This window comes from Vombatus ursinus, unplaced genomic scaffold, assembly GCF_900497805.2.
Source record: "Vombatus ursinus unplaced genomic scaffold, bare-nosed wombat genome assembly UNPS02014794.1, whole genome shotgun sequence".
Classification (NCBI taxonomy): domain Eukaryota; kingdom Metazoa; phylum Chordata; class Mammalia; order Diprotodontia; family Vombatidae; genus Vombatus; species Vombatus ursinus.
In genome coordinates, this window is record NW_020954572.1 from 12929891 (window position 1) to 12955991 (window position 26101).

Genomic DNA, 26101 nt, shown 5'->3' on the forward strand with positions numbered 1-26101 from the left:
TGTTCAGGTAGCAGTGACAAGAGGTAACTGATGGACAGCCCATATATTCCAGTGGGGCTTTTGTGATGTCGGGAGATCAACCTCAGCACACTGAGTGGCAACCTTGGGAGGACACGCACAGCAGTCACACAAGTGACACAGCAGGCATTGCCGGATTGTGGTTTGCATCATAGGAAGGAACACACATCACAGATCCTTTTGGATGTTTTGAGTATAACTGCTTTACATACCTCGTTGCTTTGTTGTGAGGATCAAATGAGAAAATGGATGTGAAAGCATTTTGAAAACTATTAGGCACGAGACAGATGTAAAGTATTATAATAACCCCCTTCTACACTTTAGAAAAACCTATTTGATGAAACATTGTGAATAAGAAAAGAGCCATTATACACACTTTGCTTCCCTCTCACTCGATTGACAGTAAAATCAAATGTTTTACCTTTGGCAAGAGCTGTCCTTTTTGGAAATGCATAGAAGCAGACCTGTACTTGTAAGCAGATACTATTTCTGAATGCTAATAACAATTTTTTTTTTTTGGTATTTGTTCATTTTGCATAATGGGGTTAACTGCATGCTCATTATAGGAACAAGGTTTTAAAAATTATCTTCTATGTACCAAAAGAATTGTATGACAGCCACTGGGATAAATACATTGAAAGCAATTATTATTGGCCAATAATTTAGGTGAGAACTTATGCAGGCTGCTAAAATGTTTGTATGCTTTCTTTATGGAAGAAATGCAATATCTAGTAATTGTAGAAATTGCTAGAGGAGAAGAAGACAGAACAAAGAATTGGAAGTTACTAATTATAATCTCTGGATTTGGTCCTGCCTTTTGGAACCAGACAAAGGGAGAAGGTGCTCTTGTCAAGGCTGGCCTTGTTTGTTCTGTTTCCATGTCCTTCTTTGATGATGATATGCCTTGCTGGGTTGTTATTGTTTAGTCCATCAATTACTTTTTGCCTTGTACTGAGTTGGGAGGTTCTTCAGGAATGGCTTTTAGTTATTTTTATGCATGCTGATAAGCTGTAAGGAATTATTGAACCTTTAACTGCTCTTCTCTAATAGGAGTGAATCAATAATTCTTTGAGGAGCAGAATAATTTATCTGAAATCTATAGAAACAAAGGTTGTGTTTGTGCTTGGATTCTAATAGCTGTTCCATAGGAATTTTTTTTTTTACTTCTTTTACTTCCAAAGGTGATCCAACCATCCTATTTGAGGACAATAATACTTAATGAACTCCAATGTTTCCTTTTCCTAGATTAGAGAGGGAGGAAATTGTCATGTCAAGGCTTCAGCTTCCTCCATTTCCCCTTCTCCCACTTACCTTTCCTAGAATATCTTACATAGTTCCCCTTCAAGCTTACAATGTTCTATCCAAATTGGACAACTACTAACTGTTCAAATTTCAGCTCCATGCCTTTTCTCACAACCATCTCCCCAAAGACTGAAGGAGAAGAGTGTTTAATTTTAGTATCACCATTATGATAAGATAGTATTAATTTATCATTTTTGCTGGGTGAAGTTTAGAGCAAATGAACATGATGCCTGCCTTCTAGGATTTTATTTTCGAAGACAGCATTGAAACAGTTACTTTTATAAAAGGGAATCATGTGAAACAGTACAGGTAATGATTTTTTTTTTCCTGCTGGAGCATTTGCATTATGGATACCCTGGGGTGAAAGCAGATTTTTGTAGTATGGCAAGTAAAAAGTGAAGTTATATATTAAGAAAGGGTAGAATACCCAAACACAATTGGGTACAGAAGTGTATTTCACTCAACAGGGAAATGGGAGAGAAAGGAGGGAAGAGGTAATTAGAGGGGAGATAGAGAGAGGGATTAATTCTAAGCAAAATACATTCTAGGGTTGTACAAAATATTTATAGCTCTTTTAAGGTGGCAAAGTGTGAGAATTTGAGGGAGTGCTCATAAACTGGGGAATGACTGAACAAGTTATGGTATATTAATATGACGAAATACTATTGTGCTGTAAGAAACAATGAAAGAGATGGTTTCAGAGAAACCTAGGAAAATTTATATGAACTGACAGAGAGTGAAGTGAACAGAACCAAGAGAACAATTTATACAATGACAATAGTATGGTAAAGACCTTTAACTTTGAAAACATTAGGAGTGCTAATCAGCATAAGGAATAATGATGAAAGATGCTACTCACCTCCTGTTAGAGAGGTGAAGGACTTAGGGTGCAGAGATATATGTGCATCCATCCATTATATGTGTGTGTATGTATGCATACATATATACTTGCATACACGCATGTATATTTGTTTTGCTTAACTGTCCATGTTTACAACTAGGATTTTTTTTTTTGTTCCCACTTGGGAAAGGGAGGTAGGAGAGAAAGTGGATTTTTATGATTAAAAAAAATTATTTTTTAAAAAGACAGGGTGGAGTCTGGGAGAAATCACTACCTCCCTTTGGTAATGATGGAAAAGTTTTCTGGAGGAGCTAACATGTCAGGATGTGTAAGAATGATGGAAGAAAAGGGGGCCTGGCATGCCTAGAGGAAGCACCTTGCTGTGGTGCCTTCATCGTCCTCTCTTCCACTCTCAAAGAGAATGTCAGATGCATCCCAACAGAGTGGCCACATAGAGCTTTTCCTGGTCCCTTATTGACATCTTATGCTGCTGGCCTGTGTCTTCCCATCTGAAAAGAAAAAAAGTGACATATGGGACAGAGAGACTACTAGATATGACATTGTAATCAACCAGTTAGTATCCTGAGTATCCCCAGGTTCAGAGGAACCTGGAGAGGAAATCTATTGTCCATTATGAAATTGTGCATGTGGAAAGCTCTCCTATTCGGGTGAGAATCTTTTTGTTTGTCAGGTCACCCTATAAATAGCAATTGGACAAAAAAAAATTGGAAAGCCTGAGGCTTGTCTCTTATGCAGCAAAATGATGTGTGGCAGGATTTTTAGATTAAGCTACCTTAGCATTTCAGTCTTTGTTTAAAGTGAAAAGGCGTTTATTGCTTGTGAAGGGCCCTGTGCCTATTGCCACAGTGACTACAAATCTCTTACCATTGCACTCATCAGGTGTGGTACCTCTGTGTTCTCTCCCTATCAGCAGATTTCTTGGTCTAATCAATTCATGATTTTTCTAGTGACACTTTTATCACTACCAATTTGGGCAGCTTTTTTTTTTTTGTGATTGGGAAATCTCCCCATTTGCGATAGAGGGTTTTTGTTTTGTTAGATATTTGCCTTATTAAATGAATTAACAGTTATAGGGCCATTGCTCAAAATAGTTTCAGTGATTTTTTTTTCTGGTGGCCTGCTCACTCCAATCAAAAAGGAAGACTATTATATATCTAAGCTAAGTAATGACCTTTCAGCTCCTGCCACCCTTTTTTCTGTATATCACTGAAAATACAAATGCTGCTAAATATTAGGCTGCCCTAATTTGGTATACTGTCTTCTTTTTAATAATATTTTATTTTTTCCCTATTACATGTAAAAACAATTTTAACATTAGTTTTTAAAAATTTTGAATTCCAAATTCTCTCTCTGCTCCCTGAGATGGTAAACAATTTGATAAAGGTTATCCATGTGTGATCATGTAGAACATATTTCCATATTGGTCATTTTGTGGATGAAAACTTGAAAGAAGAAAGAGAGGAAGGAAGGAAGAAAGGAAAGTGGGAGGAAAAAAATAGTGTGCTTCAGTTTGCATTCAGATGTCATCAGTTCTTTCTTTGGAGGCAGATAGAATTTTTCATCATGAGTCCTTTGGGATTGTCTCAGATCATTGCATTGCTGAGAATAGCTAAATGGTTCACAATTATTCATTGTACGATATTGCCATTACTGTGTACAATGTTGTTCTGGTTCTACTCACTTCACTCTTCATCAGTTCATTTAAGTCTTTCCAGGTTTTTCTGAAATCAGCCTGCTCATCATTTCTTGTAGCATAATAGTATTCTATTACAGTCATATACACTACAACTTGTTCAGCCAATCCCCAGTTGATGGACATCCCTTCAATTTTCAATTTTTTGCCACCACAAAAAGAGCTGTTGTAAATATTTTTGTACAAAAAGGTCCTTTACTTCCCCCTTCTCCCTTTTAAAATATCTTTGGGACACAGACCTACTAGTGTATTGCTAGGTCAAAGGGTTTGCACAGTTTGATAACCCTTTGGGCATAGTTCCAAATTGTTCTCCAGAATGGTTGGATCAATTCACAACTCTACCAACAATGCATTAGTGTCCCAGTTTTCCCACATTCCCTCCAACATTTATCATTTTCCTCTTCTGTCATATTAGCCAATCTGATAGGTATGAGGCAGTACCTCAGAGTTATTTTAATGTGTATTTCTGTAATCAATAGTGATTTAGAGAATTTTTTCATATGACTATTGCTAGCTTTGATTTCTTTATCTGAAAAGTGCCTGTTCGTATCCTTTGGCCATTTCTCGATTGAGGAAGGTATACTGTCTTCTAAAGACCTCACAGTACTATAATCTGAAATCATTGCTACATAGGGTCACATATATATTGTGCCCTAAAGGTAAAAGGCTACACTTTGGCCTTTTCTAGTATGCTGGGAATATTAAATTCCTCTTTTCACTTTCTTGAAAAAACATCTTAGAGGCAGCAGCATAATTTTTGAGCTTCTTCCAGGGGTATTCTCTTCCTATGCAAATGATACAAATATCACAGAATTGTATGGTGTAGAAGAGTTATTGTTTTATTTGTCAAAATATAATACACATTCCAGAATAGATTTGTTTTGTTGTAGGAAAGATGGCAGCCAAGTTGTTGAAGAACAGAAATTATTACTCAGGTTTTTCTCTCTTTGAAGGGCATTCCTTATATTTCAATATGCATCTACTACCCATGTTAGAGCCACAACTTTATTTATAGGACCAAATATGGTTGTTATGGGGCAAATGATTGCATTTTTTTCAATATAAATTTGTCAGAGAAAATTATTGGGATTGATTTAAGATAAAGTGTCATAGCATTTAGAGCCGGAAGAGAACTTGGAGACTTCTAGTCTAACCCCTTTATTTTACATACAAGAACACAATGGCCCCCAAAGTAACTTGTGTAATACTTAATATAGCTATCAAGTATCTGTCATGATAGCATGTTAGTTAATGGTAAAATACAGAGAATTGACCAGTCCTGCTAGATTATTTTGGAGGTGATTGTTTAATAAAAGCTTTAAAATTGAAATATCATATATGTGCACAAACTAGACCAATTGAAATTGTGGCATTTATGGGCAATTATGATTGGGCAGGTAAGAGACAAGTTCATATTTGTATGAGTTATAAAAGGAAAATTATGCCATTGATAAATAGGATTGCATTGTTCTTTTGACTTAAAATTTGAGTACTTTGAATTTCATGTTTAAAAAACATTGTGTAATGCCAAAATAATATTAAGCACCTACTGTTTGTTGAAAGAACAAATATTCAACTTTGCTTCAGAAATCATATTTTTTTCACATCACTCATCTTCAGAGCAAAATTACGTCCTTCACAAGGCAGTAAAGGCATGATTAAAAGTAAAATTTGTTTTGATAATTTTTCTAAGAATTTTTTTCTCTTCTCAATGAATAAGAAGAGAAACGTTAAATAATAACCATCTTGTGCCCAGGAAAGTTATTAATTTCTTAATACTATACTCAATACTTAATAAGCCTTTCACTTATTCATTAAAGGCCCCAATTCAAGATGACAGAATAGTGGGGAGGGTGAATATTAGCTTCATTGTTTCAATGAATGCCATTCAACTCTGATTTAGAGCATTTCTTTCACAGGACACAGCGTAATTAAAATTTCTCTCTTTCACTTTAACAAATAGTATGTATTGATTTATAATATGAACAACACCCATTTGAATTTGTACAAATATCCCAGATGCTTTTGCTAAAAGGAGATCATAGGATTTAGAGCTGGGAAGAACTTTAGATGTCTTTTAATCCACTGCCCTAATTTTACAGATGAAGAAACTGAGGCCCCAGAGTGGTTAATCTACATATTTTTGTTTTTCAGAGTGTTCTCATTTCTTTGGGTGTGGCCTATATTTGGATAAATATATTCAATTTTATCTAGCTCTGAAAATAAATAGAATGAATGGAGATTCATTTTCTGCCTAGACATTTATATTTTAATTATCTGGAAAACTAACAGCATTTAAAATTCATAGTCCAAGCTCAAGTGTTCAAAGTACAGTTGATCATGAAGAGAATGAGATAAGGCCCTTTCTGAGTTAGGCAAGATTTAGTGTATAATCATAGCAATTGTGTATTTGGGTTTTTATATGACACAGATTTTGGAGTGAAAGTATGGCCCATATTCAAATCAATGCGGCTTATAGATACAACAGACAGATTGAGCTCACACTCATCAGTTTGTATAAAGGAACAACAGCCATCTATAAATATATTTTTAAAAACAAGTCATGCTTTGACCCTTCATTGAGATCAGTGCTAAAAGAACTGGTGTCTCTGATCCCAGTTTTTAAAAAAACTAACAGAGAAAAGAGAGTAACCCAGCCTTTCCCTGATGTCTTCAAAAAGGATGGCTCTAATTAATTTTTTTGCTACATCATTAAAGCAGGTTGGATTATGGTAATGGAGATCTCTCTTGACCTTGTTATACCTTTAGGTGGTTAGTCTTTGTCCAAAATGGGCACATCTCTTACTAGTGATTCATCTATTATTAAGATGTTTCTGGTTTTTTAAAATTCTTAATAAAATTTGTCATATGCTTAGGAAATAACTTGTAAACTCTTCAGTTTTTCACTAAAAATAATATTAGTTGATTCCATTTTTAAAAAACATAATTCCCAGGAACACCTGGTTTCTAAAGAAAGCAAAATGTAGCATAAATTTGAAAATTAATAAAAACAGACCCCTGGCCAATTCTTCATATTACTAGAGTAACACATGGATAATCCAAAAGAGTACATAACACATGTATATTTGATATTGAAGAAGCAATTTGGTGTAGTCTACGGATAGACTCGGGAGTCAGGATAGCATGGGTTCAAATCCTGCATCTGACACTTATTAACTATGACCATGGGTGAGTCACACAAAACTCTAAACCTCAGTTTTCTCATCTGTAAAAAGGGGTTAGTGATACCTATTGTTCCTGTCTCACTGGATTATTGTGAGACTCAAATGAAAAATATACATAAGGAGCTTTGCAAAGCTTGAAGCATTATATAAATGTGAACTCTCATGATCTTCATCATCTCATTTTTAAAATTTTTTTTTGATAGAAAACAAACAGTCCCAGGACAATACTTTCTGCTATCATTCTTTTATACTTAATGTTCTATGGATTTTTAAACAGGTAGATAAAATAACTGCTTCATATGAAATTGCTCTCCTTGGCCCAGTCTCTGTACTTTGAAAGCTTTTCACTCCATCTAGCTTAAACATTATGAGTATTTGGGGCGATGTTTACTCTTAAAAATATTGTTAAATCTTTATATATCAGTTTAATATCTGGAAGACCGTGGGCAACACTTAAGTTTGTGATAATGGTCCAGTTCCAGTACAAGTTATTGGTTGGGTTTTCCAGGATGTTTTGTGGGAATTTTTCATCTGCTAGTTTATGGAATGCAGCGAGCTTCTGATGTAGAAGAAATTTTAGTTGACTTTTCAATTTCAGCATTTATGATTTATATAAATTATTCTTTCAAGTATAATTCAAAATAGTAACTGTTGAAAACATATGTTGGATGTCAAAGCTGAGGCTCTCTTTCATCAGGAGAATTAGATCTATTTAATGCCCTGGAGGTTTAGAGTGGCATATTTCAGTAGTAACAATGGTGTAATTTTGATCAGCATATGGAATAAATAGTTGTGAATGTTTCGCTATGCTGAACTCTCACCTGAATTAAAGTTTACAGTAATCAATAGATTTTTCTTGTAGTAGTTAGCATTCATCCACAGTTAAAGTACTTTCTGCAGTTGATTCTTTTTTTAAAATATAATTTTTATTGATGCCTTTTGTTTTTGCATTATGGTAATTTCTAAATATTTTCTCCTGACTCCTCCCACTGAACCCTCCCTTGTAATAAGGAAAAATATTTAATTACAGTTTATGAAGTAACTGAGTCTTACTGTGTGTATGCATTATTCTGCCTTCCTAGTGTCTTTATATGTCTTCTTAATGTCTTTAGTAGTCATTATGTGTATCAGTAGCGTCAAACTCAAACAGCAACAGGGGCCACTAATCCGTACATAATTATCTCTGTGGGCTGCTTATTGACTTAGTTTTAAAATGTAATATTATCTGTTCCATTATATTTTTTATTTATTTTGTTAAATATTTCCGAATTACATTTTAATCTGACCCAGGAAAACACTCAGGAGTGTTAATCGGCTATATTTAGCCCGTGAGCCACTTATTTGACCCCTCTGGTGTGTATTATTGTTTTGGTTTTGCTTATTTTATTCTGTATCAGTTCAAAAAGACCTTTGCATGTTTGTCTGAGTTCCTTATACTAAACATTTCTTATTTATATAATAATGTTCCCTTAAATTCATATAATGAAATTATTTCAGCAAGTCTCTGATCAATGGGCACCATCTTTGTTTCCACATCTTTGTTACTATAAAAAGCATATTATTAAATTTTGGTCCATGTTTGACCTTTCTAATTTTGACCTCCTTGGGACATATGTCCCCACTAGAGGGATAACTGAATTCAGGTTAGTAATTTTTTCTAGCATTATTACAAATTGTTTTTCAAAAATGGTTGGATCAAGTCATAGCTCTACCAACTGGATAGTAGTCTTCCTTTTTCCCATTGTCTCATAAACACTGACTACTTCTGTTTTTGTCTTTGTCAATTTTTAGAGCATAAAGTGAGTTGTTTTACTTTGCATTTTTCTGCTGTTATTGATTTTGAGCAGTATTTTGTGTGGTTGTTGACAGTTTATAATTCTTCTTTTGAAAACTATTCATATCCTTTGTCCACTTAATCAATTTAGTAATGGCTTTCAGTTTTATTCATTTGTGTCAATTCTGTATTTATCTTAGATATCATACTTTTATCAGAGTTATATCATGTAAAGATCTCTACTCCCCCAGTTGATAGTTTCTCTTCTTCAATCTCTCTGCGTTGATTTTGTTTTTACAAAATTTTTTAAAAATCAAAGTTGCCTAGCATATATACCTCCTGTGGGCACTTATAGCCCTTGTTTGATTAAGAATTCTTCCTCTACTGTATCCCCAAGAGATCATAAAAATGGGAAAAGGACCCACATCTACAAAAATATTTATAGCAGCTCTTTCTGTGGTGGTAAAGAATTGGAGATCGAGGGAACACCCATCAGTTGGGGAATGGCTGAACAAGTTGTGGTATGTGAATGTAATGTAATACTATTGTGCTATAAGAAACGATGAGCAAGCAGACTTCAGAAAAACCTGGAGAGACTTGTATGGACTGATGCTGAGTGAAGTGAGCAGAACCAGGAGAACGTTGTTCACAGTAACAGCCACATTGTGCGATGACTAACTTTGATAGATTTATCTCTTTTCTGTAATGCAATGATCTAAGACATCTCCAAAAGTCTCATGATGGAAAATGCTATCCACATCCAGAGAAAGAACTATGGAGTTTGAATGCAGATCAAAGCATACTATTCGCTCTTTTTTTCCTTCTGTTTTGTTTTGTTTCTTCTTTCTTGTGGTTCCTCCTATTGGTTCTAATTCTTCTTAACAACATGACTAATGTGAAAATATGTTTAATACGAATGTATATGTAGAGCTTATATCAGATTGCATGCCATCTTGGGGAGGGAGGAGAGGAGGGAGAGAGAGAGAAAATTTAAAACTCAAAAGCTTATGGAAGTGATTATTAAAAACTAAAAATTAATTAATTAAAAAAAGAGTTCTTCCCCTAATCATAGGGGAATGTTTTTATGGAATTAAAAAGAAGATATAGAATAGAAAATGTCACCAAAGAAATGGATGATTGAAAAAGAATAGGCCAGTCATATGTTGACAGCAAAGGATAAGAGTGGGTTGGGGTGTATGTTTCATTGGTCTCTTTACAATATCCAGACAAAGAAAGTTAGGCCCCTTCTCTTTCCCTCCATTGTCATAACTTAGGGGAATTACATGTGTGGGCAAGAATTACATAGGGAAGGCAGTCATAGGTAGGTTGTGATTTGTGCTGATGAGATCACAGATCTATTTGAGCATTTGTTCAACTTTTTATATTTAAGCCTATAACCATTTGGAGTTTATTGTGGTCTATGGTATAAGACACTGGCCTAAACCCAATTTCTGCCAGAGTGCATTCCAGTTTTCTTTCCAGTTCTTATCAAATTGGGAATTGTTCCTCCAGTAATTTATATTCTTAGGTTTATTAAAACAGTTCTCTAATGTTTTCAGTTTCTCCTGATTCTTGCTTATCTAGTTTATTGAACTGCCTTATTTTCCTGTTTTTCAACTGTCACCAAATAATTTTGATGATTTCTGCTTTATAATACAGTTTGGAGTCTGATAATGCTATGTTCCCTTCATTCTTACTTTTTTCATTATTCACCTTGATATTCTATACCTTTTGTTCCTCCAATGAATTCTATTATTTTGTCTAATTCTATAAAGTATTCCTTTGTTAGTTTGATTGGCATTGTACAAAATCTATAAATTAATGTAGGTAATATCACCATATTATTAATTAATTTTGAAACATTTGATAAAACTCTCTTTGTAAGTCCCTTTAGACCAATATTTATTATTGGCTTACTCAATTTCTTTTTCTCAGACTGGTTTAAAATTCTTATTTTGTGAATTAGGATATTTTATATTTTTTGTAGACACTTCTCTACTTTAAATTGTCAGTTATTCTAGAAAATAATTATATTATATAATAGTAATTTCTGATAATTATCATAATTTTTTTGTTTTTTTTTTTGTTCTTTAATTTTTTTTTGTTAGTTTTTAGCCTTTTAAATTCATTTACTGGGGCAGCTATGTGGTACAGTGGCTAGAGCACTGGCCCTAGAGTCAGGAGGACCTGAGTTCAAATTCGGCCTCAAGACATTTGACACTAGCTGTATGACCCTAGGCAAATCACTTAACCCCAATTGCCTCACCAAAAAAAGAAAAAATAAATTTACTGGAATCACTTACAAAATTACCTTCTGTGAAGACAAATACAGATTAGTAAGAAGTCTTAGAATCATAGCATATTGGAACTAAATGACATTTTAGATGTCCTAATCCAACCTCCTCGTTTTTTGCTGATGAAAAAAAAATTGAAATCCAGATAAATTAAATGGGTTGCCCAAGTTTACACCAGTTAGTGGCTAGAATCCAGATATTTTTTGCTCCCAGGCTGATATTGTTTCCATTTTGCCATATAACCTCTAACTTCATTATCATTTATAAAAAAACATCGTTAAATATCTGTAAAATTGTTTGGGCTCAGATTTTAGCCTAGAGATGAGAAATCTTCCATAAGATTCTTGCAACAAATGTTTAATGTTTGTATTTTTTTTCTTGAGCATATTTTTCTGTGTTATCAAACACAGGTTTGTTGCTATTGACATTTTCATACGGTCAGCAGAGGGAGCAAAAGTTTTCCAACAAACCTTCATTTATAGAACTGAAATGACATCATTGATGAAGAAATAAACTAAGTTAGTTTTTATTGGCTCATGTTCCATGAGCCATGAGAAAAATTAAAGTTTACCTGCAGAGAAGCCAAGAAAGGGAAAGATATACATTTAAAAAATGCAAAGGAAATAATGTGAGTTGTGAAAAACACAAACAAGAAAGAAACATTTGTCATAATGCTTTTGAAGATTAGAAATTGAGTTGGTAGTGTATGAATTCATCAACTAGCTATATTTTATTTTCCTGGAGTGGTTATTGAAGCCTGTAATCTAAAGGGGCCGTGTAGGCCAAGTATGACTGTTCATATAAATGACGTAGCTAACCATAGTATAGCAAAAGGTCCAGTGAGATATATCTATATATCTATATCCATATCTATGTGTCTTCTTATTTTTTTTAATAAGGTTTGGGATCTTTTTAAGCAAAATTCTCTAAAAGCTGGATAATATATTTCAGAATGCAAATCATTTGTTCAGTATCAAGCTTGTTGGTACATAGTTGTTTGTATATTGTTTCCTCAGTTAAGACTTTGAGCTCCTTTTGCCTTTTTTTGTATCCTCTCATTTTAGCATAGTGCCTGGTAACTAGTAGGTGCTTAATAAATGCTAGTTGATTGTTTGATTACATATTTATTCTCACAAAAATCCTTTTATGTGTCTTTATTCCTATATGTGTAAAGTGGGCTGGTCATTCTAGTGGTTGATGTTTAAGCATGAAGTGATCTTTAGATGGGATGTCAAAGATCATCATCATCATTGACATCAAAGAGTTATTATTAAACCAACTATAGGGTTCTGTATTGATGTCTCTACAAGGCAAATGCAGTATACTCTAATCCCTTTCTTATAGAATCTTATAACCTAAGTGAGTGGCATTTTCATCTTATTTAAATTCCTGATTGTATTTGAAGCTGTGCTAGACTTCAGACAAAAAACGGTGTACCCTTTCTCTGGGCATTTTAATATTATTTGACTGCCAATGGAGCACATAGGTTGCCCCTCAGTTTTTAATCTTAACATATGATCAGCCACCCTCTTTTCTGATAGGAATCAGAAACTTTTCATGATATATTTTATGTGGTTTCTTCTGTATTATTCTTTATTAGTAGGGTGCATTGGTAATGTCATCTTATGCCTATCATGAATTTCTCTATTGCTTTTTGAGTGCCTTTCAATTTTCAGTTCATAAATTATAATATTACATGACTCACAACCATATAGCATCATTAGAGCATTGGTGTTTAAAAAAATAAAGATGTGTTTGTGTTCACTTGTTTTGTTTGTTTGCTTTAGGGAGGAATTGGCATAATTGTAAATGCTGTACAGTCTCCTCAAAACAATCCATTCAATGCTGATCCTTCTCTTCAATTCTGGTACCAGCTCAGTTTCTATCAGCACTGTCTGTCCAAAATAGCTCTGTGGGTTGTCCGTTAAATTAAGTATTATAGTGAAAATAGGCATCCTTTTTACATTTTAGTTTTTCCATTAGTTGTTTGGAATCTTATTTAGGAGGATCTGCCATGTTCCCAGGCTTGATGCAATTAATAAACCAGCATCTGCAAACAGGAATATTTGGAGGACATCAGCATTTGTTGGGAATTCTTCCATGTGATCTCCATACTGAATATGGGAAACAACTTTGGCGAACACGTCTCTCTGTTTTATTCCTTCTTGATATTAATAATCAGAAGATTTTTGAAATAATATTATCTCTCTTGCATCCAAACTTATCATTCAACCAAAATTGATCCTCTTCTAAGTTATCAACAATCTCTCTTTCCCCCCAAATTATTCATTTATCTTTTTAGCATTCTATTCCTTTTAAATTTTGAATTCCAAATTCTCTCCTTCATTCCCTCCTCCATCCATTAAGGCAAGTAATATATCACTTATACTTGTGAAATCATATAAAACGCATTTCCATATTCTTCTAAAGTACATGACCATGTTACCTCTAATGCCCATTCAGTAACCTCCATTGTCCCTTTTTTGATGACCTCATCAGACCTCATGAATTTAATCATCATTTCTATGCTGATTACTCCAAGATCTACATATTCACTCGTAGTCTTTGAGTTCCAGTTCTATATCATAAATTGCCTATTGCTGGAGATGTGAAACTGGATGCTCTGTATCTTAAACTCAGCATATCCAAAACAGAACTCATTAACTATTCCTCCCAAACTGATTAATCTTCCAAACTTCCCCATAACTATTGATGGCACTACCATCCTTCACCTTAGAGTCAGTCTCAACTCCTCATTCTCCCTCACTTCACAAATTTCATCATTTTGCTCTAAAATGTCTCTCAAGTACATCCCCTTTTCTCCACTCATATAATTACCACTTAAAGTCAGAATGTCATCACTTCTCATCTTTGTTGTTGTTGTTCAGTGGTGTCCAACTCTTTGTGACCCCATTTGGGGTTTTCTTGGGAGTGGTTTTCCGTTTCCTTCACAGATGAGAAACTAAGGCAAACAGAGTTAAGTGACTTGCGCAGAGTCACGGAACTCGTAAGTGTCTGAGGCCAGATTTGAACTCAGGAAGGTGAATCTTCCTGATTCCCAGCCTAGTTCTTCATCTGCTGTATCATCTAGATGCCCTGCTTCTCATATAGACTGTTATAATAGCATCTTAAGTGGTCTCCCTGCCTCAAATCTCTCCCCATACATGTGACACTCTATCTTCTATCTCCATGACTTTGCACTAGCTGTCTCCCAACTCTGGAGTGCTTTCCCTCCTCACCTTCACCTTTTGGTATTCTTCATTTCTTGAAAAACTTAGCTCAAGGGCAACTTTTGTTTGTTTGTTTGTTTGTTTGTTTTTAGGTTATTGTGGTTAAGTGACTTGCCCAGGGGATCACACAGCTAGTGTCAGGTGTTTGGTCTGAGGCTGGATTTGAACTCAGGCCCTGGTGACTTCCGGGCCAGTGCTCTATACACTGTACCACCAAACTGCCCCTAAGGGCAACCTTTTATATAAAGCTTTTTGTGATTCCCCTCAGCTACCAATGTCCAATCTCTCCGATATATGTTGCATGTGTTTTCCATTTGATCTGTATGTATATGCTTAAACATGTACATGTTGACTCTCCCATTAGAATATAAGTTCTTTGATGGCAATGACTGTATCACTTGGTTCCTGCTGTTCAGCACAGAACCTGGGACACAACAGACACTTAATAAATCCTTGTTGATTGATGGATAGATTTCTTCATGCCATTTCTACTTACACAGAACACCAGGGAGTTCAGACATGGTGGCTTCATTGTCATTTATAAAGAAACTAATTTGTTATAGAAATCCTGACAGATATTAATCTAGTTTTAAACTATTTGTTGTTTTTCCAGTTTTAGCCTTAAATATTTATTGTTGGTATAATCTGACTTAATTGGTTTTCTCACCAGGATTACTGTGACTTATTTTTTCCTTCACTACTTTTCACTGTTTCATTATGTGATGTTGCTCACAATATTCCATTAACCTTGCCTATAAGATTGTAAAATAGAATCTGTATTTTAAACTAGTGTTGTCCTTGGATGCCATAACTTTTTACTTGGAAAAGAGATCAAATATTACTGGGTGAAGCAGTTTCTAGGCTCTTTTGACTTCCTCATTGCAGTGATCAATTTACATCAATTAAACTTTGTTAGGAAATTGTGATAGTCTGTTCCTTTATCCATTTCCTATTTTACAGTGCCAAGAGCTTGTTTAAATAGATTAGGTTGGAGCTGTTTTGATTGCATCCTCTATCTTTTCACTTTTAGTCTTCGAATTTGATGTTTATTTTTTATCTTTGCTCTAAGAAGTTGATTATATGTGAAGAGTTGATATGAAAATGACTCTTCCATCAGTAACTAGTCATTTCCTGTCAATTAAGAAAGTCATTTTCATTTTTTTATGATGTTATTTGGTGACCTTATCCAGAACTTCCCACTTCTTTCCTTGAGGAAACTATGCTTTGAATGAAAAATATTTTATTAAATTCTTACTGTATGTCAGTCGCTATGCTAATGATATACTTCTATGAAGGTTCTGTGTAACCCAAAAGACCCTTGTCCTCTTTAATTTCTTAATTCTGACCCATATCTCCCAGCGTATTTTTTGCTGTGCTCCTGTTTCCTCCTATTCATTGAAGTCATTGAGAAAGTATATGTTATTTAAAGTGTCTTTATCATGTTCTCCGTAGAATTTTTCTACTTCACCATACTCTGTAGTTATTTAAACTATAGTTAACTTCACAGTAGTGTTTTTATGAATGCTTATAATGAACATTGCAATATAAGATGACCACACAGCTCAAGAAATGATACATCTACACAATAAGATCAACTCTACCAACTCCTTTATTTGCCTCTCCACAGAGAACCTGTGAACCATTCTTCAATTTATCCGTACCTTCCTCTTACCTTCTTGTTTCATTTATAAAGAGGATGTCAACAATGATATGATTTACTTCCTCCAGTAATATTTCCAACTACTGGTCAGTTGACAAGGGTTACATAGTTAGATTAGCATTTAGGTAGCCAAAGAGCCACGAAGACTTGTATTTGAATTCTTCCTCAGATGCTTAATAGCTGTGTGACCTTGGGCAATTTAAAAATATCTCTGTCTGTTTCCTCATCATCTATAAACTGGGGATAAGAGCACCTGCATCATTGGATTGTTAGAGGAGCAAATGAGTTAAGATATGTAAAGCATCCTGCAAATCCTAACATATATAATACATACAGATATGTATATGCTAGCTATTAGCTTTACTGATATTTATTGATGCTCTAAAGAATTTAATACTTAGCACCCTCCATTCCTTTTCTGCCTTATATTACCATCATTTCAGAAATTGAAGCAACTTTTTTACCTGTGTTTGTTTCATGGATTATAATGACCAAGAAATCCATCATGTAATGGCTATGCTATGGGTGATGAACCTCTTAGTATTTAGGTGGGTTAGTCCTAAGAAAGCAGATACAGTCTGATACTAGCATGCTTTAGGATAATAATAGTAATAATATCATTTATATTAGTTTGTCCTTGCAGATCCATGAATAGAATAATAGGTATCAAAGTGGAGTGTCATTTGAATGTTGGTAGCAAGGCATAGTGGAAAGAGCACTGAACTTAGAGGCAGGAGAACTGAGTTTAATCCTGTGTGAGACACTTGTTGTATGATGCTCAGCAAAGCAGTTAACCTCTCTATGCCTCTGTTTTCTCATCTGCAAAATGGGGATAAAAATAGCACCTGCCTTACAGGGTTGTGGTGAGGGTTAAATGAGTTAACAAATGGAAAGTGCTTTGCAAACCTTGAAATGCTACAGAAATGCTAGTTACAACTTCTCACTGAGTTGTGTGACTCTTGGTCATTTATTTCTCTGAACCGTGGTCTCCTAATATGTAAAATAAAGGTGGTAATACTTACACCGACAACCTCACAGAGCTGTGGTGTGGAAAGTGCTTTGTAAACCTTAAAGCACTGTAGAAATATGTGCTGTTTTTGTTATTGTAACATTGGAAAAAGTCATGAGTTGGAAGAGAGAAATAGACCAAGCCACAACTTTGTAGCTTGATTCCTCTGTGTACAAAGATCTATCTCCTCCTCTATGTTACAGCAGAACAGTTATTTTTCAAGGAGGCTGGCAGGGGGTGGGAGGGAGTGGCAAGCAGAGAGGACAGCTTCAGGCGTTGTAGCACAATTGCGAGATGCTAAGAAATCAACCTGCTGCTTAAGCAGGCTGAACTAGAGAATCTGGCAAGGTCCCTTCTGCCTTTAAGTGCAGAGAACTCAAGTTATGGTTAACAAAACTGCGATCAAGAAAGTTTGATGATTTATCCAAGATCATGCTGCAAATTAGTGGAACAGTTAAGAACCAGAACTCAGTTTATCTCACTCATAGTACATTGCTCCTCCCGCTGGAGCCCAGTCTATGATCTCAGTGTAAATAGAGAGAATGCGAAAATATCACATTGAGAGTTCTGGGCCTTGAGTCAGGAAGACTTGAGTTCAAATCCAGCCCCAGATATTTATTGGCTCTGTGATCTTGGGCAAATTACTTAACCACTGTTCGCTTCATCACACAGCTAAGAAGTGTCTGAGGCTGGATTTGAACTCAGGTATTCTTGATTCCAGACTTGGCACTCTATTTATCACATCACCTACCAATGGTTGCCTAGTGGAATTTAAAACTCCATTCAGAGTCTAGTAGTAAGATATGGAAAAGTTTTAAAGAGCAGATATGATATGGTTAAATCTAACAAAGGAAAGTGATGTTAGAAGTAGGGAGATCAAAGAACAGAAGGTGAAAATAATATGGAATTAGGATTTAGCCAGCTGTAAATTGGGGATAATAATAGCACCTACTTCACAGAGTTGTTGTAAGGATTTGATGAGATCATATTTGTAAAAAAAAAAATGCTTAGCAGAGAGCCAGGCAGTAGTAGATGAGCACCATATAAATGCCTATTCCCTTTCCACTCTCTGAATAGACATTACATTGGTATACACATTATACTGTATTTCAGAGCTAGTATACATGGGGAGTATATACATGCATAACCAGGCAGAGGATTGTGGAGTACAGCCAGGTGAGGGGGTGGAAGAAAGGGAAGTAGGAAGTTCCTTGAAGAACATTTCATTCAGTGTTCCTGGAACAGCTGTATGAGCAAGGGTGCTCTAAGCCTTACTTGAAAGAACTGAAGATGAGATCATGGATTCATAGATCTGGAAAGATCATTAGTAAACATTTAACCCAACCCCTGCACTTAAAGGTGAAGAATCCAAAGCCCAGAACGCTTAAGTGACCTGCCCAGAGTCACACAGAACCAGTTCTTAGAGCTTGGAATTAAATCCAAGTCTCCTGAATCCTGATCTGATGTGTTACATCAGGACAGACAACCAACCAAATAAATGGGCAGCAGAGACTAAGCAATGGTAAATAAGGAATAAAACTATAAAGTTAGATATTTATAATCTGTAGTCATTCAGTATAATTTTAGAGGGTTATATTAGAGAACTGGTTGGACATTGTCATCTTACTTTTACTTACATGGGAAAAATCTTCAAGGAAAGATGGAATTTCAGGCAGTTATGAACAGAGATAAAGAATCTTGACCCATTTATTTGTTCAGTCATTTTAGTTATGTCAGATTCTTTGTGATCCCATTTTGGGGTTTTCTTTGCAAAGATACTGGAGCTATTTGCCATTTCCTTCTCCAGCTTATTTTACTAATGAGGAAACTGAGGCAAACAGGGTTCAGTGAATTGCCCTGGGTCACACAGCTAGAAAGTGTCTGGGGTTGAATTTGAACTCACGTCTTCCTGATTCCAGACTTGGCACTCTGTCTACCACATCACCTACCAGTGTTTGCCTAGTGGAGTTCAAAACTCCATTCGGAGCCTAGTAATGAGATATGGAAAAGTTTTAAAGAGCAAATATGATATGGTTAAATCCGACAAAGGAAAGTGATGTTAGAAGTAGGGAGATCAAAGAACAGAAAGTGGAAATAATATGGGTTTAGGATTTAGCCAGGATTTAGGATTGTGCCAGAGTTGTAGAAGGGCAGAAACAAATACGTGTAAGAATTAGAAGAGAAAATTTGATTTACAGTAGCATACATTTTCCCTGTTTTCATTTTTTTTAGATGAAATCACTTTAATATGAAATGATCACTTTAATACATAAGTACATGCTTTGACCATTAATCATTTTAGCATAAATTAAATGATAGCATCATTTTGTTTTTGTTATTTTTTGGGTCAGGAGCTGTGATTGTCTCCACTCCACAAGACATCGCACTGATGGATGCCCACAAAGGAGCTGAGATGTTTCGGAAAGTCAATGTTCCTGTAAGCATTTACAAAGAATTAATATTTCATCATTCCCAAAACTAAAATCTATCTAATTGGGGACCAAAACTAAAATCTATGTAGTTGGAGAAGTGTATGATTTTTTTTTTGAAGGACTTGAATACAATGAATAATACTTACTATGTGCCATAGACACTGTTTTATGTACTGAGGATACAAAGAAAGGCAAAAGACAGTCTGCCCTCAAGAAGCTCACCATCTAATGAAGGAAGATAACATGTAAAAGGAAGCTGAAAAGGGCAAGGGGAAGGGTACCCAGTATGGGCATATGATAAAGTACAGAGGTGTATGGCCAGATGGGAAATGGAGAGACAGCTGGCCTGGGTGCTCTTCCTAAATGGAGGATTTGGGAGGAACTCTCAGCTTTTATCTTCTACCCTCTCTGATCAGAGGGAAGGAGGGACTTCCAGGGGGTACCTGCTCCTGGATACTAATAACATCAAGGTAACTGACATTCTGATGAGGTGTGAGTTCTATGGTGGATGTGATATTTCAGGATGATGAGGTTTTTGGGGGCATGATGGTGTGTTGAGGACTTCATTTCAGTATTGAGATTTCCTTTGTTGAAAAATATTATACTGGTTTTAATTTACTACTGTGCAAGGAAGCAATATGGAGATGAAATTAGCAAGTACTGAGATCAGTGGATTAAAGCAGAATAGTTAATGATCAAGCAGGTGAGAAAAAAGGACTTCCTCTTTTGTCTTCCATGATATTGTCTTGACCCTTGATTAAATAGACAAAATGACTGTATTGAGGAATATTTGTAAAGTTAGTGCTCACTTTTATTCTTTGGCACATTCTAACAGGTCAAATATATTTTATGGTCGCCATCTTCTCCTCCCTCTATATTTATTACATTATGGTCTCTCCTATAGTAATTATAAACTAAACGCTTGTATTCTGCACATAGATTTATATTGTTTTTGAACTTTTATGTAGCTCTGTTCAAACTAAGGAATTGGGTATTACAGATGAGAAAACTGTGGTACAGAGTGGTTGGTTATTTCAATCAAATACATTCAGTATGAGTTTAGATTAGAACCTCAGACTAATTTAGCCTCTTAAACAGATATATTTACACATACATTTATATATATACACATGTATATATGTATATATGCCCCCAAATTGTCATAAATCTCAATATGGAAGATATAGATATCGATATTGATTATATATATGAATTCCTTCTATCAGTCTGCCCATGTTATCATAAATCTCAGTAAGGAAATGTTACATAATGCTTCCGTATTGAGATTTTTTACCAACTTGGGGCAGATTGATAGAAGCAGTTCTGGTTATTCATAGTGTAAAATTCACATCTGTATACATATCAGAAAGAAAATCAAAGATGCCATGCAGAGCCTGTCTAGTTAACCCTCTTCCAGTCTTTGTTGAAATTCTGGTAAGACTAGGCCCCTTCCCTGACACTAGCCACTTGTATTTCTATCTGAATTGAATGTGGGAGTTCTGGCCCTTTTATATCCATTCACCCTGTATAATCTGGTACTCCTTTTCAGAATCAAGTATCCCAGGACTAAAGTCTTTTTTTTTTTTTTTTGATCCCTCTATTCCTGATGAGACAGTTCAGGATCATTTTTGACCTTTTGCACCCTTCTCCCTATCTTCATTTTCATTTCTCATGGATTTTTGATTCTCTGATGCCTTCCCTCTCTTCCTTGCCCCTGTATTTGAAATAGTAATCCTGGCCTCCAGGGGGAACCATAACTTAAACATTTACTGAAAAATTTTATCTTTCTATACACCAATCAATCATTCAACAAGTACTCATTAAGTGCTTCCTATATGGCAGATACTTTGCTCCACTCCATAAATTAGAGTTAGATTAGGAATAATAGTTCATATTTATAGAGGGTTTTACATTTTGCAAGGTTCTTTACATACATTATTTCATTTGACCACCAATACCCCCTTTGAGTTTAGTGGTGCAAATATTGTCACCATTTGACCAATGAGGAAACTAAAGCACAGGTGACATTGTTACAGTGAAGGAGATAAAAAGGTAGAAGAGGAATTCTCACCCACGTTTTCTGACTCCAAATGTAGCATTATTTGCACTATAGCTTTTCCCTACCGGGTCCAGAGATAACCAGTGACCAACACTGCTTCCTGTGTACTTGCCTCATTTGAAGAGAAATGTGAGTTTGACAAGGAAACTGAACATGCTTTGGGCAAAGAAGGCTTCTAAAATTCAGCTTGTCTAGGATTCCATCTCTTGACAAGGCTCTGAATATTCCCTCTCAGAGAGTAGAGAGAATCAGGACCTCAGAATCATGGAAACAAAAAGTGTGGAAATACTCTCCCCAAAAAGTTGGAAGGTAAGAAAAGAAGTTGTCACGTTTTCTCATCACCAAAATCCCAGGTAACTCAAACTCGTTCTCTCTTAAGTTCAAAAGAAAAGAAAACTTCAAACCCTATAACTGGGGTGCTTGACAAGGACAATTTTTCCATGTTGGAGAGAGCATTTTTCTCCATTTTGGAAAACCCAGTAAGAAATGCATTGTCTCTAGTAGATGTTACAGGTTCTCTCCTTAGGCTAGATTCCCTCTAACTTTTTGCTTTTTTGCCTGGTCCTTGGATCAAATGGAAAGAATCCTATGGGTCCTTTGTAAGTCTCCCTCATAAACCAAAGGACAGGGTATAGGCTCTCCCTCAATATGTTGTATGACTTAGCAGTGTACAAGATGAAGCTAAGAGACTTCTAAAGATATTGAGCACAGATCCGTAATATAATTCATCTTTAGAGGAAGCAGCTTACCAGCCCTATAGTGCAAAAGTAGGAGCATTTTATATTTGATGGACACAGATAGGTACAATTTATAGCCTTTATGTAAAAATGTATATTTTTTGGCAAGTGTAGCTGTGGGGCAAATTGTAAAATCAGGAAAATACCTGCCTTTTCAGCCTAAGTGTTAAGTCTCATGACAGGGTTTGTGGTAGTGCTTGGCTGCTCTTACATCTGACTTAAGCTAATGTAGCCAATAGAAGACACCTGTGAGATGTATAAAAAAAATCCCCTTGTTTCTAGGTCTTTGAACTGCAGTTCAATACATCAAATATTTGTTCAGTTCCTGCTACTTGAAATCAATGTCAGTCAATCAAAAAAGTTTTATTAAGTGTGCAGTAAGAGCCAGGTGCCATGCTAGGTGCTGAGGATAAAATATCCTTACTCTTGAGGAAAAGGCACTGGAATAGTTTGGTAAAAGGCAAAGATGGCTAGCCAAACTCGTGCTCACTTAGCAGCCTTTTTTTTCATTCTGCTCATATAAAGTCAGAACTGATGGCCCTCAATGGGTTCATTGAACTATTAGATTCTCAGAACTTGGCCATTATCCTTCTGTGAATAAGATGTTTCAACATGTGAACTTTAATGGACACAGGTGTATCATCGAAATGGGGAAACTGATATCTTTGGGGATTTTAAAGTCCTTAAAGGGCAAAATATTTAGGGAACTGTACTATGCTCCATTTGATTTCTAGTAGACCTTTAAAATTATCTGTAGGGAGGGGCCTCAAATGTAAAATTGGTTTAATTTAAGATATAGGGTTTTGAAGGATTCTGTGGAGAAAAATATGGAAAAGGCAGGGATTGCTATAGAGTGGTTTGTTGCTATTCTTTTTGTGGGGGTCAAGAAGGACTGAGTTTGTAGCTTTATTAACTGTTGTATTCTGCTTTCTCCATCTTTTCTATCATCTCTGTCTCTGCAATTGATTTCCTTTAATTCTGGAAAGTCACCTTATACCAGGGTACAGTTGGGAGGGAATCAGGTATTTCAGCACCTTATATTATGAATACAATCCCCCTGATAGTTCTTTTTCCTGGCATCCCTGAGGGGGTGGATATGATTAACTGTACCCAAGAGCAATTCATTATCAGCTATTTGCAAAGTCACATAGGAAAAAGAAAGTGTAGGTAGGCTGGGAGAAGGATAGGATGTGAGGGAAAAAAGAGATGATAACTGCACAGACCATAAGGAATATTTTGGATTCAACCAATCCTCATTCCAGCTAAGGAGTGAGTGGGTTAGTGGAGAATTAAATGTTTCCTATGTGCAAAGTAGTCGGGATACAAAAGTTGAGATAATCCCTGTCCTTAAGAAGTTCACATTCTAATGGAGGCAACAACACATATAGGAGATTTCAGCTGCAAGTCAGATGGAAAGGTCCTGTCATCCTTAGAGTACTATGGGAAGGTAGATGGTAATGTCTCTTCTTTAGTGTCATTCCCATTGATAAAAACCCTGTCAATTTTTGATGTTGAAACATTTGACAATGCCAGAGAGTTTGGTGGCACGAACTTTTTAAAAATTTTTCTCCAGGCCTTCAGTTGCTGTGGTTACTGAGGAAGGAGACAGGTTAAGCCCCTTCCCTTTGGAGGAGAATATAGATGCCTGGTACCAGCCACCTCCCATATCTCTCTGTGGATATTATCCTACTTTAGTTAGGCTGGCTTGCCTGCCCTATAGGTAACAGTTGGTCAGCAGTTGGCACTTGAAGAATTCTTATTACCCAAGGAGGCTGACATGTTGTTGATGGCAGATTCCTTTGTGTTGAGTCATAGTAGAGAGGAATGCTTATTTGAGAATCTGGCCTGTAATCCATCCCGATTCCCTAATATCAAACTTATTATGAAATAAGTCCTCTGCATATATAAGAGATATGCTTTCCTATCAGATCATTATATATCTTCTCAGGTCCTTCTGTTGGCCTCAGCTTGCCTAAGGCTTTTCTATTTGTGCTAAGAAGTCATGAATCCTAATCCATAAACCTTGGAGCCAGTTCAATTCAATCAGTATTTACAGAGACCTGTTGTCTAATTTACAACACAGAAGAAAGTGTAACAAATAATTTTCAAGTACTAACAATGTTCTGAGTACTGTGGGAGAAACAAAGATGAATGAGACATACAATGAGACATGTACCCTTCAGCAGCTTATGATCCATTTGGGAAGAATGAAGTGTAAGTCCAGATAAATATAATACAGTTTAGAATGTGGTAATTCATCCAACAAACATTAAGCATCAACTGTGGAAAGTTTCATAGTGCAGATGGAAAAATGCAAGATTTATAATCAGAGAACGTGGGGTGGAAATCTATCTCTGCCACTTATTATTACTTTTATGACATTGGTCTGTTTAATTTATCTGAGCTTCAGTTTCCTTATTCATAAAAATAAAGAGATTATATTAGATGATCTCTAAGGTCCTTTCTCCTTCTTTTTAAAAATTATTATTTTCATATCTATACTTTCTCCTCCACCTCTTCCAGTATCAATTGAGAAAGAAAGAAAAATAAACCCCCTGTATCAAACATGAGTAGTCAATTGAAACAAATCTTTTCATTGGACAAGTCCAATATATACGTGTGTGTGTGTGTACATATATATGTGTATGTGTATATGTGTATATGTATGTTTCAGTCTGTACTCTGAGTCTGTTACTTCTCTGTCAGGAGGTAGGTAGCATGTTTCATCTTGAGTCTTCTGGAATGATGGTTAGTTATAGTGTTGATCAGAGTTCCTAAGTCTTTCAAAGTTGTCTTTACAATATTGCTGTTATTATGTAAACTGTCCTCTGGGTTCTGTTCACTTCACTCTGCACTAGTTTATACAAGTCTTCTTAGGTTTTTCTGAAACATCCCCTTCTTCATTTCTTCTTACACAATAGTATTCCATCATATTAATAATATACTATAATTTATTTAGCTACTCCTCAATTGATTGGTACCCCCTTTGGATTCTGATTCTTTGCCAGCACAAACAGAGCTGCTATAAATATTTTTGGATATATGAATCCTTTTCTTCATTCTTTGATCTCTCTTGGGTATAGGTCTAGTAGTGATATCACTCGGTCAAAGAGTATTCATAGTTTAATAATGACTTTTTAGGATATTGTTCCAAATTGCTTTCTAAAATGGTTGGATCAATTCACAGCTCCATCAGTTATGCTTTAAAATACCTGTTTTCCTACAGCCCCTCTAGCACATGTCATTTTTATTTTTTGGTCACTTTTGTTAATCTGATGAGTATAAGGTGAAGCTTCAGAGTTGTTTTAATTTCATTTCTCTAATTATTTGATTTAGAGTATTTTTAGTGTAGCTTTTGTTATAGCTATTGAATTTCTTCTCTGAAAACTGCCTAATTTTATTCTTTGATTATCAATTGGAAAATAATTCTTATTCTTATAAATTTGAATCAGCTCTCTATATTAAAAAAACTTTTATTTTTATTTATATATACTGATTCCACCATTTGGTAGAGCAATTTGGAACTATGCCCAAAGGGCTATAAAACCATTCATACCCTTTGACCAAGCAATACCACTACTAGGTCTATATCTCAAAGAGATAAAAAACAAAAAGGAAAAGGACTTATATGTACAAAAATATTTATAGCAACCCTTTTAGTTGTGGCGAAGAATTGGAAATTGAAGGGATTTTCATCAATTGGGGAGTGACTGAACAAGTAGTGATATATGATTGTGATGGAATACTGTTCTACTATAAGAAATGACAAGCAAGATGCTCTCCAAAAACCTGGACTTACATGAACTGATGCAAAGTGAAATGAACAGAACCAGGAGAACATTGTGT

At 35.4% G+C, this 26101-nt stretch overlaps 1 protein-coding gene across 1 annotated transcript in view; it reads left to right on the forward strand.

Annotated features, from left to right (window-relative positions):
* Nucleotides 1-26101, forward strand: part of NUBPL (nucleotide binding protein like) — a gene marked incomplete at its 5' end in the record, with an annotated part of 302534 nt that overhangs the window by 211300 nt on the left and 65133 nt on the right. Inside the window, 1 exon segment of the mRNA XM_027870181.1 lies at nucleotides 19379-19464. Within this exon segment, the coding sequence (XP_027725982.1) occupies nucleotides 19379-19464 (86 nt within the window).